The sequence below is a fragment of the Sinohyriopsis cumingii genome, chromosome 17 (assembly GCF_028554795.1).
Source record: "Sinohyriopsis cumingii isolate HCF-2022 chromosome 17, ASM2855479v2, whole genome shotgun sequence".
NCBI lineage: Eukaryota > Metazoa > Mollusca > Bivalvia > Unionida > Unionidae > Sinohyriopsis > Sinohyriopsis cumingii.
Window position 1 is genome coordinate 33376032 of NC_142977.1, and position 20974 is coordinate 33397005.

The 20974-nt window shown below is 33.6% G+C and overlaps 2 protein-coding genes across 2 annotated transcripts in view; one reads left to right on the plus strand and one right to left on the minus strand.

Moving 5' to 3' along the window:
* Nucleotides 1–6524, minus strand: part of LOC149778388 (geranylgeranyl transferase type-2 subunit beta-like) — a 39115-nt gene extending 32591 nt beyond the window's left edge. Inside the window, exon 1 of the mRNA XM_089938329.1 lies at nt 6481–6524. Within this exon, the coding sequence (XP_089794455.1) occupies nt 6481–6524 (44 nt within the window). The remainder of the gene's footprint in view (nt 1–6480) is intronic.
* LOC149778389 (monocarboxylate transporter 4-like) overlaps nt 614–20974 on the plus strand; it is a 74815-nt gene continuing 54454 nt past the window's right edge. Inside the window, exon 1 of the mRNA XM_089939213.1 lies at nt 614–883. The gene's annotated coding sequence lies outside the window, so the exon portion shown is untranslated. The remainder of the gene's footprint in view (nt 884–20974) is intronic.

Genomic DNA, 20974 nt, shown 5'->3' on the forward strand with positions numbered 1-20974 from the left:
TAGGAAACATATTTTATGCCCTAAACAGTATCATTTTATTTCATTTGTATACAAAGCAAAGTCAATATCTAATAAAATCAGGGTTCTGTTTCAGATTTGACCTGTTCAGTGTATCTGGTAATAATGAGAGATATATTTGAAACCAATATAAATATCACACTTAACTCCATGACGAAACCTAATAGTATAGTACACATGGTCCGAATTAGCCCATAACATGGTCCGATTCAGATCATAACATGGTCCAAATCAGCCTTGTTTTTTGATCAAATTCCGTCTTACTCCTAGTCCTACAATATGGCCTCTAGTTTCCTGTCGAAAAAGAGGTTACACACGCTACACAACGCCGTTATTTAGGCAGTACGGCGGTGACCCAAAATATAAATATCCGGGTTGATGTCTTACACTGGTGAACTACTCGCACCCTGGTCCTACAATGTAAGACGTATCACATGCTACCTATGTTTTTTCATTCCCCAAACAAAAATATCGGGTGATGCGTCTTACATTGTAGGACTACTTGCACCCCACCCCCTGCATCACATCATCAAGGCAGATTGTTTTAGCCAAACATTTTAGAAAAATATTCAATACTAATTTTCTCTTACCATGTCGGGTGGCACAAAGTTAGCGTCTTTCCATTAAGATTCAAGGCAAGTAAACTTGATTTGTGTATAATAAAAAAAAAACTAACAAACCCAAAAGATATTGATTATAACAATGTTCAGGCGAACAAAAATGAAATGACAAGGGCATTACTCCAAATAAAACTACGTACAAACGATAAATTTAGTGGTATGAGTCACTTCCCTTTGATCTCAATGTCAAACTGCAATCAAGATGACAGTTGTTGTTCTTTTGACGTCGGTGAAAATTTTACAAGGTATTTGTGTACATTTGCTTTTTATTTTGCAGATATATCATAAATCATTCTCTACTTGTTGCGCCCCATATATTCATCCGAAAGATTATTGTTTAGTAACATGTTTTCGAGGATGACGCAAGCTCGAGAACGAATGGTAATAATAATAATAATAATAATAATAATATTATTATTATTATTATTATTATTATTATTATTATTATTATTATTGTTGTTGTTGTTGTTGTTGTTAATTTTTTTTCTCCACGTAGTGTGCCAGTTTAAGATGTATGCTTGAAACTGTATCAGTAAAGAAAACTTAAAATGTAACCTCTACTAAAAGATATTACATAAAATAGCATACTTTTTTTAACTTCCTCGGAAGTAGGCCTAAGAGATAAAAATAGATCATAACAATAGAACGCAAACGAAGGTAATTTAGTATCTTTCAATTAAACCACAAGCTACGATAAAATCCAAATCACACACACAGACACACACACACACACACACACACACACAATCCACAAGTGCATTGAAACAACGTTGCAGTTTTTTTTATAAACTTGTTAACGAATTGCCATTTATCTTTTACCGTATGGTACTCCATATGTGCGTTTATTTGTAAGGGTTTCTGTGACTTTCATTAGTCAGTTTTGCAGATGAATATGGGCCCCATTCCAAGTTCCAAATTTATTTTTCTTTCCAAGTTTGACTGGGAAATTCCAAATTCAAATAAAGGTAAATTTTATTTTGAAGTTAAGATCAGATTCATTTAACATCAGCATGATTTAAAACAACAATTCAACATAAGCTCAAGTGAACTTTTTACTGACAGTACATAAAACAAACCAGTCATTACATAATGTATGATTTGCAAGACATACAAACACAGCATAATACATTAACGTAATTGGACTTAACACACTCATCACAAACTTGAAACATGAGCAAGCAAAGCATTTTAAGGAAGAAAAATCTTGTGTTTCCTATCGCACTTGTTTTAAAATTAGGGTAGGTACTAGTAGTTTTTTTTTTTTTAACATTATATATTATAATGATTAGTATATATATATAATATATATATATAGAGAGAGAGAGAGAGAGAGAACATACATTAAGCGCTTCAAGTATTGTGCAAAACCTGCTCAATTTTAGATATACAACTCAGTTTTAGAATTTGTCATCAGTTTTTTTCTTATTTAATTTTTTTTTAACCCTTTGGGGGAAAAAAAGGGCTAGGGTCAGCATCAACACACAGAGATGGTCAGTCAAGTGGAAACAACTTTTTGTGTGCCTAATAAGCAGTGATTAAAAGTCTATTTAGAATCTGGATAAATTAAATTAACAATTTAGGATAGTTTCACATAAAAAGTCATTGGTGAAAATTTAAGTCTAAATTAAATGAAGCACCAAATTAGGATTAGAAAAAGAGTACAGCTTAAGTAAAGAACAGAAAGTAGGGTACTTGATAGTGCATAAGATAAGGATAGATAAACAAAAACACGAACACAACCATTGGCTGTTGTTATTATGGAGGCGGTGGGGTTGGGGCGGTTTAAACATATATTACATTTTTGGACATTACCATTCCAAGATAGAATTAAAATCTGATTGCTCCCTAAAGCGACTTGGCAGCCATAGAATGGCAGATGTATATCTAAAAGATTTGTTGGCATATGTTGAGGTTTTAATTCTTGGGACATCTAAAATATTTGAATATCTAAAATTGTGTTGGCATCTTTGCCAAAAGTGAGAGTTTATGATATTTAATACTTGTAAGTTTCCCATTTTAGTCAGATTGAGTGGAGTTATCCCCACGTCCATGCAGGGCCTTCCATGAGATTTACAGGTGGAGGGTGAGTTGCCAAAGGGTTTGGGGGACCTCCCCAACTATGGATATGGTTTTCTTTTTAAGTAGCCGGGTGTAAAGTAAAGGTTAAGCCAGGTAAATCACCCAGCTCTCGGCTGATTAGGAAAGCCTGCCATGGGCCCCATGTAAACTGACCTATGAAAATGCCTGGGTTTACCTTGTTTGCTTAACTTTTTTTGGCATTTCATTGCATTTTTGTAATCATTATATAACCAATATTCTGCTAACATGCCATTAAATCCTATGCATATATACATACTACTTTTTAGAACATGTTTGCTGGGACAATTGTGTAATCTCATAAATTCTTTAGAAGAAAAAGTTAGAAAAGTCACACAAAAGAAATACTCTTTAAACTATAAGAAGATATTGAGTATATTTTTAAAATTTGAATATGCAAGGTTATTGTTGACTTCTGTTTAATATATAAGATACCAGATTGGAAAACAAATATCTATGGATAGATGTATCGATGGATGTTTATGACATAGTCATCATGCCAGCATACCTAATAAAAAAAATCCATATAAATATGTTTGAGATATATGTTCATGGTAGGGTAACTTATAGACAGATATAATGATAGTTTAATCAGAAATAAAATTAATAACAAAGCATGTATGCACAATATAAAAATACAACATACTGCATCTTTAACTTATTGAAGTGACAGGAGCAGTAATTTCACAGCATTAATTGGTAAAACAGGAATGGGCAGCCCTCTTTTTAATGTTGGCACTGAATATTATTAATCAACATAAAGCATCATGGGAGATTTCTGCATCAGTAACAGGCTGATTTGAACCATGGCTGATTCGGACCAGGCAAATTCAGCCCAAATTACAGGCCAGTTTGACCCAGATTATGGGCTGATTAGGACTGAATGCCAGGCTTATTTGGATCCTGGATTTAAATGTGACATCTAGATTTATTTAAAATATTATATTTCTCATTATTTCCTAGGTATGCTGATCTTCATTATTTTAATGAAACAAAATCCTGGGGTTTTATGCAGGTTGTTATATATATATATATATATATATATATATATATATATATAATGCAATGAAATAATGAAGACTATTTATCTTACATTGGCAAATCTATGATGAAAGATTTGTAAAACAGCTCAGTTTCCCTTTTACTAACACTGACACAAATCTTAGAAACAGGACTCATGCAGCAACATCTTTCTCTCTCTCTCTCTCTCGCACTGCTCCGGTGGCCTAATGGTTAGAGCATCCGCCTCGGATGCAGTAGGTCATGGGTTCAATCCCCGGCCAAGTCATACCAAAGACTTATAAAAATGGTACCAACAGATGCCTCGCTTGGCGCTCAGCATTACTAGGTAAGTGTTAGGACTGATAGACCTGGTATCAGAATAATGTGACTGTGTGGGACATCATGCTACATGTCTGCGGCATGATGCCCCAGTGCTAGACATCACTATAAACTGCCACATTGCATCCATCGTAATGATATGACTGAAAAACTGTTAAAGTTACGTTAAAAATCCAAATCACATCACATCACTCTCTCTCTCTCTCTCACTCTCTCTCTCTCTCTCTCTCTCTCTCTCTCTCCCTATATATATATATATATATATATATATATATATATATATATATATATATATACATATACATATATATATATATATATATATATATATATATATATATATATATATATATATATATATATATATTGGTCTGTGTATGTTAATGTTTCTGTTAGATTTTTTATGCCAGACTTCACTAACTAGAATGGTGAATGATTGTTTGACAGGAATAGATCAAGGTAACCTTGTAGGCAGTGTTTTGTGACCTTACAAAGGGTTTTGACCTTGTATATCACAAATCCTGCTGGAGAAGCTCAGCATATATCAAGATAATCATGAAAGCTTAACTTGGTTTCAGACCTATCTTGAATGCAGACAGTACCATGTTTCTATTTTAAATTGTTTCTATTTTAAATAAACCTGATTAAGTCAGGTGTTCCACAAGGATGTGTTCTTGAACCAATGCTCTTTCTGCTGTATATCAGTGATTTACCATATCACATTGATCTATCTACCACCAACATCTTTGCTGATGACATGACATCATATATCATTGGATCAACAGGCCATGAGATTAACACTAAATTAAATAAAGATTTGGTAAAAATAAATGACTGGTGTGAATATATGAAGATGTACAGACAATCAAAAGCCATGATCATAGGTAGTCGAGCAAGAGTAAAATCTGAGAAAAATGATTTCAAAGTAATGATAAAAGAAATGGATATACAACAGCCTGAAAATGAAAAACTATATCATGATAGACAATATCTTCTGATGGGAAATACAAGTTGATAAGGTCATAAAAAGTTAACTCATTGCTTTATCTTGTGAACAAAATAAAATAAAATACACATGTTTGTTACTACTATTCATATAAATCATTGAAGCCTTGTGCATATTTTATTGTAGCAGTAGATCAGTTGTCTTGTTTTTAATAGAAATTGCTGTCTAAAGACACTGCCTTTTATTGTAAAAATTGTGCGTTATCAAAACTTGTTTGTGTGTTTGCAAATGTCATAGTAGAAAGCCTCCTGGAAGATTGGTCACTTGAGCAAGTCAGCTTCTTCTTTAAATAAAGTCATTATTATTATTATTATTATTATTATTATTATTATTATTATTATTTATCCTGTACATATATTCTATTAGTGCTAAATAACATATATATATATATATATATATATATATATATATATATATATATATATATATATATATATATATATATATATACTAAAACCTTACACTGGGTCTTGTCAGATTTATTATCAAATTCAATACAATATCGTATGTCAGCAGTACATTCCATAATCTGCAAATCCAGTGGACATTGTAAAAATTAAAACAGAGACAATGGTAAAAAAAAATGGTAGTATTACTTCACTTGAAAAATTGAAAGATGAAATATATTTTTGATATCCTTGTTTGAAACACAGTATAATATTTGTTTTCTGTTAATCCTTATTAAATCAGCCAATGTGGGTATATGAAAAAGCTTGCCAGTAGCTTCTCGTGGGTCGGTGGTTCTTTCCGGTGTTTTCCCGGGTTCTTCCTCCACCATTAATACTGGCCGCCATGTATAGCCTATCGTGTGCTGAAAAATGGCGTTAAACCCCACAACAACAACAACAACAAATTCTTATTAAATCATTTAATAGTATGCAAATTGCTAACTGCAAAAGATCATGAAAACTTGGTCCATGCAGTAGCATCTGTTCTTATATATATATATATATATATATATATATATATATATATATATATATATATATATATATATATATTGGTCCAATATATTCGATGATGCTTTGGTTACATAGTATTAGTCTATACATACTGGTCTGGTATGTTAGATTATTGTATAAATTATTTTGTGTACTACATACTAATGGTCCTAATAAACTTTATATAGTAAAAAGTGAAAATGGGGTGACTTTATATAGAAAAAAGTGAAAATGGGGTGATGTATTTAATTCACCTTCTTTAAAGCACCATATACTTATTTTTGAAATCATAATGTATCATTGAATATTCCGCAAATTGTTAACAGCAAAAAAAAGTCAATGCAGTCAATTTATTTTTGACTATATTGACTGGTCTTTAAAAAGTATTCTAATATTTAGTTGTTTTTTTTATAACTATTAAATGAATCAGGTATGTGTGTTCCATAGTTTTTCTTACGTCACATAGTAGAATGAACCTGGCCTTTGGGCAGAATCAGCCATTGTCCGAATCAGCCAGCATTCACTGCCTCAAAGTACAAGGTTGGACTTGGGCCAATGTAAGTCCACAAATTACCACTAAATCATAGTGTCTGAAAAAGTACTTGCTGTGGTTATGCCACATCTACTGTATGTTGACTGCAACATATTGTATTAATTTATAGATCTGTTGATCTTAGAAAATGACTTTCACAATCCAAATGAAATATTTATACTACATTATCATAAAATTGTATTAATTGGCATCAGAAATAAATCTGAAAAACATTTTGCATAATAATTATCAAAATATGTCATTTTGTAGCAGTTTGAATTGAACAGTAGCAGGTAATATCAGAACTTTTTTCTTGACAACATTGATGTAATGAGGTGAATCTGACTATCAGGAATTTTATCAATCTTTTCAAAAAATGCTTTTTGAAAAATTGTTTTTTTAAAATGTAAACTTTGACTTAACAGTGTCATTCTTAAGATGTTTTAGTATAGTTTTTTAGTTTAATGATAGCAGATGTGCTTAATTTGTTAAGGATAGCACAGTCATGACCCAGATGTACAATCACATGGAGTTGAGTAGTGCTGCACATACAGTTGGGCCATAGATAGCTGTTAACATCAGTGTTAAGAGTGATAAGGAAAATAGTAACATGAAAGCCTTTAGACCAAAACTCAAATACTGAAGGGGAAAAAAAGATATTCTGAATTATATTAATTTAGTGATGTAACTTCAGAAATTAGAACTTATTTTGAACCATTAATTTTAAAAACTGATGAAAATGTACGGAATTTAAACTTTTCAAAAAAGAAATGGTAATAAGCTTATCATTGGGGGGGGCTTTGAAAACTTATATTTTATGAAATATCAACTCAACTTTAAATTCCACTTTGAAACATGAAAAAATAATGTGGTTTTGTTGTGGGATAGCAGTACATACCTCATATTCAGGATTTTAATGACACTAACTGTAAGGTTGCAGATTTCTGTCGATCTGTAACGCGCATATTAATTTGGGCAAGAGAACAGTTAATTAGATTTATGGGGACAGGTGCATGTTAAATCGCTATACTGCAATGATTTTTAATGTCTGTGTCATGAGAGGAAGTTATTCTTTGTATTGACATGTCAGAGTTGAAATTGTCCAGAATCAGTTTTTTGGAAATCTAGAAGTCAGGCTGACCACAATTTTGGTGCTTAGTTATAAAAGGTGGTAGATATATTGAATCCTGGTTGGTTACACTATATAAGGGGCATGTTTCCCACATGAAATTTCTTGGTTTTAATATGCCTCATCGAAAAATTTAGTCAGTCTACATTTTCCTGCAAGAGGGAAAAAAATGTAGGAGACTCCAAGATTGAATTTAGAAGAAATTCTCTCATAAAACATTTATCCGAGAGTCTAGATGTCTGGAAAGTTGATGGACACAGTTCTAGCAGTTGAAGTGAGCAAAGCTTGAAAGCACAAGGTTTTTGCATCAATCTCGTGTAATTAGTTGATACCAATATAATGATTTGCTTGAATTTATTTGCTTATATTTGCATGAATTTATTTGTTTAAATCCATTGATCAATTTTCTTGATATGAGTATAACTGTGTTTTGTGTTTGAGTTCATCTGTCTGAATTCGTACAATGATCTTCTTTATATAAGTTTGACAGATTGTTTGAATTTGTCGTCTTGATTGTTATAGGAAGAATTTCATGCATTGCTTTAGTTGATATGAGTTACGAGAATCCTTGTGAATTCTACGATCTTAGATGATTTCATGTATGATAAAGACTTGAGTGCGTATTGACTGAAATTAATGTTGTTAAGCCATGAAGTATGATTTAAAGTATGCTAAAGACTTGAATGTGTGTATTCGCTGAAAATAATATAGTTAATACATGTAATGAATTTTATTCATTCATTTGTGTAATTGAGATGAGAACAGAACTGTTAGGTCTTGTGTGGTGTTAATGCAAGTCAGTGATGAAATAGCCATTAGGAAGTGCAATAATCTTATGAACTTGGTTTGTTTATGGTCTGCCATGTTTGGCTTGACCAGATAGCTTTTGGTATCTATTTGAATTCCAATAGGACGATATCTGACATAACAAGAGGGGAGTAATGATCTATTCCCAGTAGGATATCTGACAGAAAATTTAGGTTGCTTCTCAGTTTTTTATGAATAGGGAAATAGCTCCACTGACATATCCACGTACCTACTTATCCAAGTATCTACGTATCTATGTACTTACATATCCACCTACCCACACAGAGTTTGAGGGCTGAAAGAGGCGAGACGATAGAGAGTTTGGAGAAGAAAAAAGTGAAAGGACCATGAAGAACAGCCACCGTGAAGTTGGAGTGAACCAGAAATAAGCAGGCTATGAAGTTTTGCAAGGCAGTGACTTCGATTGTTCACTCAATTCTATGATGAACCAATTCTATCATTTAAAACAGATCAGCTATTTATATAAGTATATTTGTGTTTGAAATTCGGTGAATGATTTATTTCAAAAGAGAAGTGTATCTTCCTAATGTAACGTATTATCACAGTTGTTTATGTAATTGATTAAATTGTTGTATTTCATGTATGGGGGCTCATGTCATTCTGTTCTATATATATATGCTAAGATCTCTATTTATTCCGTCTATAAGTTTCACACTTTATATTAATATTTACTCAATCCAGGCCACAACACCGAGGGTGATCACCCTCTAGATAATGATAACCAAATAAAGTGAACACCTTGTAAGAAGGTGCAATCTGCCAATCAACCCCACCAGCCAACACCCCCAGTCCCCACACTAACCAACAACAATTACACATTTCACAAAATGAAATGATTAAACAGATAGGTAATAATTTGATGCTTTTGAAATCAAAGTCTGAATGACTACCCTTACTTGACTTTGCAGCCAGGATTCTTTAATAAGTTTGATAATCTTTTTGTATTACTTTACCAGTACTTGCTTGCTATGCAAGGCTTTAAAATAAGATGTCTAAAAGATGCATCCCCATTTAATTAAATTCAACATGAGGGAAAATTTAAAATAACTATACTGACCGTTTAACTTTTAGAACTTTTCAGCACAATATAGATGAAATTGAGAACCTGTATAATGAAAGTAAACTGTAAAAAATTACTGAATATGATTGCATATAATCAGAGTTATGGAAAACATTGGTGCGCATATAAAAAACAACTCATGTGGGGTCAGTAAAAAACAAAGAGCAGGGTGAGAGCAAAAGCATAGGATCAGTTTATACAGCACTGCAATGTATTTGAAAATATTTATTTTATGAACAAATTGCCTTGAAAAGGTACTAGTACCTACACAATTTTAAAACTAACTGACACAAGAAGCATCATTTGCTTGATAACAAATATAAATTACATAAAATAAAAATGAAACATTATATCCAGATTTCTTTTTTTATTTTAACTTGATATTTCTTCATGATCTTATGATTGTTTTTATTCCTTTTCAAAAAAAAAACACACTTAAATGTGTCATTGCACTGAAAGAAATTGTTTAAGTGTGTCACAACCAGCAATGTTTAGTGCAAGTGTCCTTTGATAGGATTGCTAATTGATTTTGGTTGGGACAGTTTCTTTGTAAAAATGACTTTTATATGCACTTGGAAGGCGAATGGGTCAGAGAGGAAATGAAGAATGAAGTGATGTTCATAGTCATCTTCACTTACAAAGTGCAGTTTGCAGATAAGGCTGTGAGGCAGAATAGTCATCAGTGGCCATTTCCTTGAGTCGAGTGGTCTAACGTGCTCTCTGTTACAGATCACTGCCATCTCACCTCTGTCTGCATGGGTTCAAGTCTCAGATTCAGCCAGTGTGGGTATGTGAGAAAGCTTGCCAGTAGCTTCTCATGGGTCAGTGGTTCTTTCTGGGGTTTTCCTGGGTTCTTCCTCCACCATTAATACCGGCCACCATGTATAGCTTATCGTGTGCTGAAAAATGGCGTTGAACCCTACTACAGCAACAGCAAGAAGTGACCATTTGCAGATAAGGCTTTGAGGCAGAATAGTCATCAGCGGCCGTTTGCTGTTGTCACAAGAAAGAAACTGAAGTTTATGTACTTTAATGTGTGTTTTCAACACTTTTCCCTTTTTATGATGTAAAATGTTGGATGTACACAATGAAGATGACCTAGTTAGTAATGGTATTTGTCATATATGTCTTAAGTAATTGTACACCTTTAGAATGACAGGTGTCTGTAGTGCAGCAGATAATGTAACCATAGCAACATTATTTGATCTGAATGCCTCTGATGCTTTTAAAAAGATTTAAGTAATATATTCTATAGGTGTTTTGGTCTTTTTATGTGTTTTCATTGATTATTTAATGAATTATTTAAGTCATGTTAGGAATTTATTCTGTACATCGGAATACTAATGATTGTAATGCTGAATGTTTGATATGGCAATGAATGGCCATATCTGATTTAGTCCTTTTCTATTCTAATTCATACCTAGAAATGTATTTCACATCTTCATTTATCCAGCCCAGAATGTTAGGATTAAATTCCAATGAGTGACATGGAATTTGGGAGTCAAAGAGCATCTGTTTCTGTGTTAAGTTTGGACCTGGCTTGTCATAGTTGGTATTATTGTTTTAAAAGTCACCTGAACCAGTGACAGTCACCTTAGAAAAACTGATAGTCACTCAGCTAAAAAATATTACTGTGCTAAAATTAAAATATTACTGCATTAAAAAATTAAAATTATTTTCCACATATTGGTTGTAGTAAGCTCTTTAGATGGTGATGAAACATCTTACATGGGAAACAAATGAGTAAAAAAATATTTTAAAAAATGTTAGAATTTAATTGTCACAATGGAAACATATATGACTTGACTAGGACGCAAACCTAGGAACCCCCAACTCTTGATATGTGCACTTTGCCTCTGCAACTTAGACATCTCACCAATCCAGCTGACTTGTTTCTATGATATATTTCCCTGAACTGCCTTTTCTGAAGACATTTTATTGTCTATATTTTCCATATTATGCAGACTTTTAACCCGAGGTGGAAAGTCCAAGTCCTGGCAAGTATGGCAGGTGTTTATATGCATTATCTTCTGTCATGGCAACCAAGGGTCACGGGGGGAACAATTGTGGTATGACATGGGGATTTTACTAAAAGACTTCTGTCATGGCAACCAAGGGTCACAGGGGGAACATTTGTGGTGTGACATGGGGATTTTACTAAAAGACTTCTGGTGCTGCTTGAACATCCAATATGGCTGCCACAGCAGCTGACTTGAAAATCTTGTTTTTGTTACAGAAACTCCTCCAGAAAGGAAAGTCATATCTGCATGGTGTTTTCACCAGAAGATTTCTTGTGATGTCTTGATGGTCTTAAGTGAAATGTTTCCACTCAGACATCCAACATGGCCACCATAGTGGCCATCTTGAAAATCTTATCACCACTCCTCCTGAATGAATTGCCATATCAACATGTAGTCTTCACTACAAGATTTTGTATGTCTGATTTTTCCTAAACAAAAATGGTATTGATATGACATTCACAATGGTCACCACAGCAGCCATCTTGAAAGTTTAGTTATTGCTACTGTTCTTTAATGGAAAGTCATGTGTTTTCACCAGAAGACCTCTTATTATGTCTAGTTGATCTTCAGTAGAATTTATACCAATCTCATATCCAATATGACCAGAATGGACATCTTGAAAATATTACCACTACATCTCCTAGATGGAAATTCATATTGGCATGGGGTTTTCACCAGAAGGCATATTTTGATGTCAAGTGGATTCTACATGTAAATAAAAATGGCACTGATATATGATATGATATCAATTATTGTCACCATGGCAGCCATCTTGAAAATTGTATTATTAAAGTTTTCACCAGAAGACTACTTATGATACTTAGTTCATTCTGAAAGTAAATGGTGCTAATCTGACCTCAGATCGGGCCACATGAGAGCCCAAATGGAAAGTCATATTAACATGGTATTTTCACCACAAGATTTTATATAATATATTGTTGGTCTTAAATGAAAATGGTTCCACTCAAAACAATCAATATGGCCACCACAGTGGCCACCTTTAAAATCTTATCATCACTCATCCTGAATTGATAATGATATCAACATGGGAATTTTGCCATCTAGTTAGTCCTGAATGAAAATGGTGTTGATCTGACATCCAATATGGCCACCATGGTAGCCATCTTGAAAGTCTTGTTTTTGCTACGCCTCCAGAATTGTCAGTCATGGATATACACGTTAGATTCCCAAGAAAACTCCAAGACATTTCTTAATCAGCTTCACATGCAGACGTTGCCTTCATTTCATATAAAGGGAATTATGTATTTTTATTTTTGAAATCGAAGAAGTTTCTGAATGGTGGGAATGAATATTGAGTTCTTGTAGATATTAAAATAAAGAGGTACTGTTTTAATGAACAGATATGATTTTTTTTTAACCTCATTGATTTTATTGAACCTTATTTTTATTGAACTAGAATTTTGGCAATTTGAAAGACCCCTATCTATCATGCCTATAATAATACTATAGAAAATGTTTCCAACAACAATTTTATTATTATCTGATTAAGTGGTTACTATACTGTTCTCATATCATGTCACACAGATGTTTGAAAAATTGTAGAAATGCTAACTTTATGCTGGACTTAGATGATGGAATTATAGTCCCATGTTTGTATTGCATTCCTCATATCTGTCTGTCAATCCGTCTGTCTGGTACTCATAAATACAATAATTCAGCATTTTTGTTATGGAATGCGATGAAACTTGGTAAAAATTATGGTCATGACATGAAGATGGGCATAGTGGCAAACGACTTCACTGCCACAGTTCTTTATAATGTCCAATTTTATGTTATAACTTAGAGCCGTATATAAAACAATCTTATTGACGTTAGCCCATTCCCCCCCCCCCCGTCTCACGTTTTTGATAGATTGTCATACAATTTGATCAATATTATGGTCATTGACAGAAGATGTACACTTCAATGGAAACCATTTTGCTGATGCAACTTTTGACGGAATTATTGCTCTTTTTGTCTGTATTGTCTGACACAATGGTAGCAGAACTACCATATGTACTAGCTTTTAAATCGACGTTTTGTTTGTTTGTTTTGGTTTTGGGGGGTGGAGGTGGGGGTACCGAAAATTATATTCATGCAAGATATGGAGCTTCTTGTAAGTGCGACATCAATTTTTTTTATAAATCTAGTGGTAGTATGGAAGATGTTTGCAGTAAAAAAAAAAAACAATCATTTAAAACATTTTTTTTTTTTTTTACTTTTTCATGCCACTATTCATATTTATGCATATATGGTATGCACGGTGTTTATCCGTTTCTTGATGCAATAAATATTTTGATTTAATAAGTATTTACCCTTTAGATAAGTTATATTTAATTCCCAAATGATATTTCCCAAGCTTTCTGCCAGTGCACGTGACCCTACATGGCAGCGCTCACTTAATTTCAAGTTCACACTCCTTTTGATCGAGCTACGTATGTAATGCATGTTTAGTGCTAAATAGTATGGTAACCTATCGCCAGAAATATGAAATTAAAACATAATAAGTAACTTTCAAATAAACCAGGAAAAGCTGAAATAAAACAAGCGTGCTTGTAAAATAACAACATTAAAGATCACACAATTAGACCAATGCTCTAATAAAACAAATCTGGTTCAAACGATACATGCCAATGTCTAAGAAACCCCCCAAACATTACTGTTGAAACAAGCAAACACCAAATGAAATAAACTGTATTTAAAACAATAAAATCAATCCTCAAATGAAACAAACGAGGCACAAGCGAAACAGACGAATGCGAAAAGAAACAGACAAAACTCGAATGAAACAAGCAACACGAAATAAAATGTATTAAATGAAGGAAACAAATGTATTAAATGAAAGAAACAAAAATGAAGCTAGTTAAGCTAAAGTAAAATAAAACAACGTTTCAGCAGAAAATGTAAAGAAACAAACGCATATACAACACACAAAAGCAAGCAATATTGACACATGAACGACACACCATAGTCAAATGACCAGCTTTACGAAAAGAACATATGGTGCTCCTACATTGTAAGGGAAGATTACACTTATAAAGCCAAGAGCTCAGAACATTTGAACATGGCGCATCCGGTGGGAACAAATCGATATAACTAACGCTGTAATGCTGTTAAATGAAGCAGCCGAATAGGCCCGGCCCTAGGATTTGCGGGGCCCAATGCAGCAAGCGATGAGCGCGGGGCCCCGAGCAAAAAAGTTGCATTGCGAAGAAGCGCGGAGCCCAAGGCGGTTGCCTCGTTCGCCTTGCCCTATAGCCGGGCCTGCAGCCGAATTGTTGTCACGTTCCATAATAAGTAATAGGGCAACATCATTGAAAACAGTTATTTTGAAGTTTTTTTTGTAAGTAAACTCAAATGGCTGTGTAACATTTATTTTTCGTTTTTAATCAATTCGGTTCAATTCATTACAACCTCATAAATCAGCCAGTGAATGTGTAGAGGGTCTTGCAGTTGCTTTTGGTGTGCTTTCATTAAATCCTGAACCTTTTTTGAGAGAGAGACAGAGAAAGAGACAGACAGACAGAGAACGGGTTCCCGCGCCCTTTCAATTTTAAGGAGGTCCTGGAATGCAATTAGAATTTTAATTCAACGAAAATATCACGGAAACCTTGAAAATTACTTTTTGTTATAAAATGTCCTGGAATTTGAGATTAAACAGTTAAACTGAAAATTTTGTATGAGAAAATAAGTTGTTTTTTTTTTCCACTGCATTTAACAATTTTGCAACGATCGTCATATTTTATGCAGGTAGCCATGGTTAGGTCGGTAACTAAAAAATATTTGCTCACGTACCTTCAACTGCAATATTGTGTCTTTCATCAAATTATCGCTTTTGAAAGAACCCTGAAATTTGTCATTTTCTCCTTAAAATCGCCTAGAAAGAAGAAAGAAAAAAAAAAGGAAAATAAAAATCATTTTGGTGCAGAAAACTGAGAGAGAGAGAGAGAGAGAGAGAGAGCTATATGGATTACCCTTGATTATGGGTTTCCTCTGCATACTAGCCATATGGATGATTTTTATTTTGGCAACAAATTAAAATCTCACTGATGATTTCAAATTGACGTCATCACTGACATTCATCCAATCGAACACCGCTATCTGACTCACTAGAGTGGGTGATTAACTCTGTTTTTAGACCTTTTATTGGGAAGAAAATCCTTCAGACATATTATTTTTGTTTCTAAAACTAGATATTTATAACGAATGACATGTTGAAATTTATTCCAAAGATTTTCCAGATTCGCTTTGAAGAATTCTCTGATGACGAAATTAGACTCTTGTAAGGCAAGAAGAAGGATATGACCTGAGTAAACCAAATGATATAGGCGACCATGTTTACATGTATTCAGTTCAATAGAGACCTCTATTTATTTTGAGATACCTCTAATTCAATTTAGAGAGATCTAAAGACCTCTCTCTACGATTTAATTAGAGAGTTATATATATGAGTTATAGACCTAACTCGTTTAAAGACTAGAATATTTTGTCGCATTTGAAGACCTCTTTAGTCGAATTGCAGACGTTTATAGTAGAATTGGAGAGCTCAGTAATGGAATTAGAGAGGTCTCTAATCGAATTTAGAGACCTTTCTAAATAAATAGAGAGGTCTGTATTGAATTGAATATGTGTAAAAACTGCCACCCATATAATTTGTATTTAGAAATAGTCGGTGAAGATTTTATACCAAGTCTTCCATCTGTATATATTTTTTTCCGGCTTAAATATATTTTGCTCTTTTAGTCTGTGGGACAAAGAAAGAATCAGGTGATGGTAACTATCATCACCTTGTCCAGTAGGTTACACAGTTTTGCGAATCTAAACTTGGTTTATTTGAAAGTTACTTATTTTGTTTTAATTTTGGCGGCAACGGCCTTCCATACTGTAGAGGTCTATAGCTTCCGTTGAATGTTTGACCTTAAATACCATGGTATCATTTACAGAAAAGACCCTCTGTTTTCCCACGTGCCGCGCAAAGTAACAGAGGCACGGCCGGTCTTCGGCCGATTGGACCGAGTTGGCCCAATCGGACCCCATGCTCACAGGGGCCCCGCGCGTTAGTATTTTTTTTTCTTCTTCAATTTTTTAAAATATATCTAGAAGGTAATTTTAAAGCGATGGACGAAACTTTTAAGTTCAGTATCATATAAAGCTTGTTTAAAAGTTTATTTCCAAATGACGTGCTACAGGAGGACGCGCGTAAATTCGGGCAAGCCGCCAAAATAATCTAAAATCGGACCCCCGCATTCGCTATGGCCGTTATTGAACAGAGTGTGGTTATTTGAACTCCCTGTGACCTTGCCGCAACAATCACATGGACATCTGCAGCCTTTAATAAAATTTCGCCGACCGTATGATCAAAGTGTTATTTACCGAGCACGTGTTCAGTCTCCACATAAGCACTCGCATATGAGAGTCAAGCCGAGGAAATGAAATAAGACGATATTTACGATGACTAGACGACAGCAGATGATTTCGGAACTTTATCAGACAATGATGATGAATTCTTTTAAATTTTAACGACGACATCAGGTAGTGAAATTTGTAGGATAATTTGCATCACAAAAATGCGGACTTAACTTTCTTTGATTATTTGTAAGACGCGTGGACTGAACATTACGGGATAGTGTGAATTGGATTATATGTTACATATCACTAAATTTTTAGACTTGTCGTATAAATTGATTTAAAAAATCAAACGGTATAGATTTTATTGGATTTAATTTTTTTAGCCCGAAAACAAGAAGTGGGTGGGTCAATGTTGTCTTAAAAGTGAGTATATACGCAAGTGCTGCGGTGTTTGATTGACTGCGATGAAACTTTGTAAATACTATGACCATCACTTGAAGATGCAAATCACGTATAGTAGACCTCACAATTGTGTTATTCTTTTGCAGGTGTTGTTTTATGGTCGTGAAACTACATTATGGTTATAATTATGCACATATTGACAATTCTTTAGGCTCCTTCATTTGTTGCAAGAGTTATTGCCCTTTTTGACTTGCACAGTATGGCAGAATTTTTGTGATTGTTGTTAAACTTTGCACATATAATAGTCATCATTAGAATATATGTATGGGGTTAAGTCATTGTGGGGCCCAGTGGCAGAGTGATATAAGGCACTGCATTTTATAGATCAGTGTCCACATGGGTTTGAGTTCTCCTCCACCAGATATACTGGCTGCCATCTATAGCTTGCAGTTGTGCTGAAAAATGGTGTTAAACCCACAAAAAGAAATCACAGTACTGATACTACTTTCAGAAGAGTTTTTGTTTCTATAGGTTTATCCCCATCATGTGTAGTAATGGAATATGAGTTCTGTTCTTGTTCCTGTAGAGTTATACCCATCATGTGTATGACACAGGTGCTTGATGCAAGCATGATCTTGAGAAAAAAATCTAAGGTATTTTTGTCACTTTATGATTTTGTTTCCTTCAGATTATTGTTTTGTTTTGCTCAACATCATGCTGACATCGAGCACCTGTGGTGTAGAAGTGGGATACAAGTTCTGTTCTTGTTGCTGTAGATTTATCCCATCATGTGTAGTAGTGGGATATGATTTTTGTTCTTGTTCCTGTAGATTTATCCCATCATGTGTAGTAGTGGGATATGATTTCTGTTCTTGTTCCTGTAGATTTATCCCATCATGTGTAGTAGTGGGATATGATTTCTGTTCTTGTTCCTGTAAATTTATCCCATCATGTGTAGCAGTGGGATAGGAGTCTGTTCCTGTTTCTGTAGATTTATCCCCATCATGTATAAGATTGGGATATGAGTTCTGTGCTTGTTTCTGTACTTTTATCTCCATTATGTGTACAAGTGGGATATGAGGTCTGTGCTTGCTTCTGTAGATTTATCTCCATTATGTATACGAGTGGGATATGAGAGGAGCAGGGGTATATGAGTGAGATATAAGAGGGGCAGGGGTATATCAGTGAGATATTGGTGGAGTTGGAGTATATTTATGTAAAGTAGTTGCTCACTATTGTTCTAGTTTATGAATATAGTCATTCAACTTGACCCTTAACAATGATTGAGTAAAATTAAATCATCAATCAGGCTGGATTATTCTGGTAATACTGGATGCTGTTAAAACCTGAGGCCAAAATACACGAAAAGTTACTAATAAAAAATAAGAATAGGACTGACATTTTGCAGACTATTTGATGAAGTAGGAAAGAACAACAGGGCTGATATTCCATTACAGAACATTGATGGTGTATTCATTCTCTCAAAATGGCAAATATTTGTTAAGACTTTTTTCTCTCTATGTAGCCTCTTTGCATAAACAACATAAACTTGTATCAGTTCATTTGCAGCTCTGGAGATTTTGCACTCAAAAGTATCTTAAGATGATAGGTTTGAAATTCTGGATATAAATATAAACTTTGTTCAAAATATGTGTAGCCATACTAAATTTAAAAGAGAGACAAATATGTTGTGCCAATCCATAAGAGCCAAGATGAGTTTGAAAGTATGTTTCTGGTTGCTTTTGATTTTGTTTTGCCAAATAACTAAGGAGAGATATACAAGTATCAGTTATAATGCAGAACTTGGCTGAATATTTTTGAGAACTGTATCATTATCTAGTAATATTTTAAAAGGTTTTCCATACTTGTAAGAAATGTCTTGTAATATCAAAAGGTTTTCCATATTTGTAAGAACTATATCATGTTCTAGTGATATTTTAAAGGCTTTCTACATTTACTACAGACTTTTTGACAATTTATCCTGAAAGAGTTGTCTAGGAAACATTTTGACAAAATAAGGCTTTTATTACTTAATTCCTCTTTATACTAACAAAAAGGGCTAAAATACACCTGATGCATTTTATAAAGACATTGCATATGTTCATAGTATATGGCTGTAATTCTTCACATCATTGTACATCATTTACTTCATTAACATTGCCATTTGTTGTAGCTATCAGTAGCTAAATAGCATGTAGGTTGGCTATATGTAGTTGTGCTATTCCCATTTTATTGTAGCTATCAGTAGCTAAATAGCATGTAGGTTGACTATATGTAGTTGTGTTAGTTATTCCCATTTATTGTAGCTATCACTGTATTTACTATAATGGGTTAGCTATCAGTAGCTAAATAGCATGTAGGTTGGCTATATGTAGTTGTGTTAGTTATTCCCATTTATTGTAGCTATCACTGTATTTACTATAATGGGTTAGTATCAGTAGCTAAATAGCATGTAGGTTGACTATAATGTAGTTGTGTTAGTTATTCCCATTTATTGTAGCTATCACTGTATTTACTATAATGGGTTAGCTATCAGTAGCTAAATAGCATGTAGGTTGACTATAATGTAGTTGTGTTAGTTATTCCCATTTATTGTAGCTATCACTGTATTTACTATAATGGGTTAGCTATCAGTAGCTAAATAGCATGTAGGTTGACTATAATGTAGTTATGTTAGTTATTCCCATTTATTGTAGCTATCACTGTATTTACTATAATGGGTTAGCTATCAGTAGCTAAATAGCACGTAGGTTGACTATAATGTAGTTGTGTTAGTTATTCCCATTTATTGTAGCTATCACTGTATTTACTATAATGGGTTAGCTATCAGTAGCTAAATAGCATGTAGGTTGGCTATATGTAGTTGTGTTAGTTATTCCCATTTATTGTAGCTATCACTGTATTTACTATAATGGGTTAGCTATCAGTAGCTAAATAGCATGTAGGTTGACTATAATGTAGTTGTGTTAGTTATTCCCATTTATTGTAGCTATCACTGTATTTACTATAATGGGTTAGCTATCAGTAGCTAAATAGCATGTAGGTTGACTATAATGTAGTTGTGTTAGTTATTCCCATTTATTGTAGCTATCACTGTATTTACTATAATGGGTTAGCTATCAGTAGCTAAATAGCATGTAGGTTGGCTATATGTAGTTGTGTTAGTTATTCCCATTTATTGTAGCTATCACTGTATTTACTATAATGGGTTAGCTATCAGTAGCTAAATAGCATGTAGGTTGACTATAATGTAGTTGTGTTAGTTATTCCCATTTATTGTAGCTATCACTGTATTTACTATAATGGGTTAGCTATCAGTAGCTAAATAGCATGTAGGTTGACTATAATGTAGTTGTGTTAGTTATTCCCATTTATTGTAGCTATCACTATTTACTATAATGGGTTAGCTATCAGTAGCTAAATAGCATGTAGGTTGGCTATATGTAGTTGTGTTAGTTATTCCCATTTATTGTAGCTATCACTGTATTTACTATAATGGGTTAGCTATCAGTAGCTAAATAGCATGTAGGTTGGCTATATGTAGTTGTGTTAGTTATTCCCATTTATTGTAGCTATCACTGTATTTACTATAATGGGTTAGCTATCAGTAGCTAAATAGCATGTAGGTTG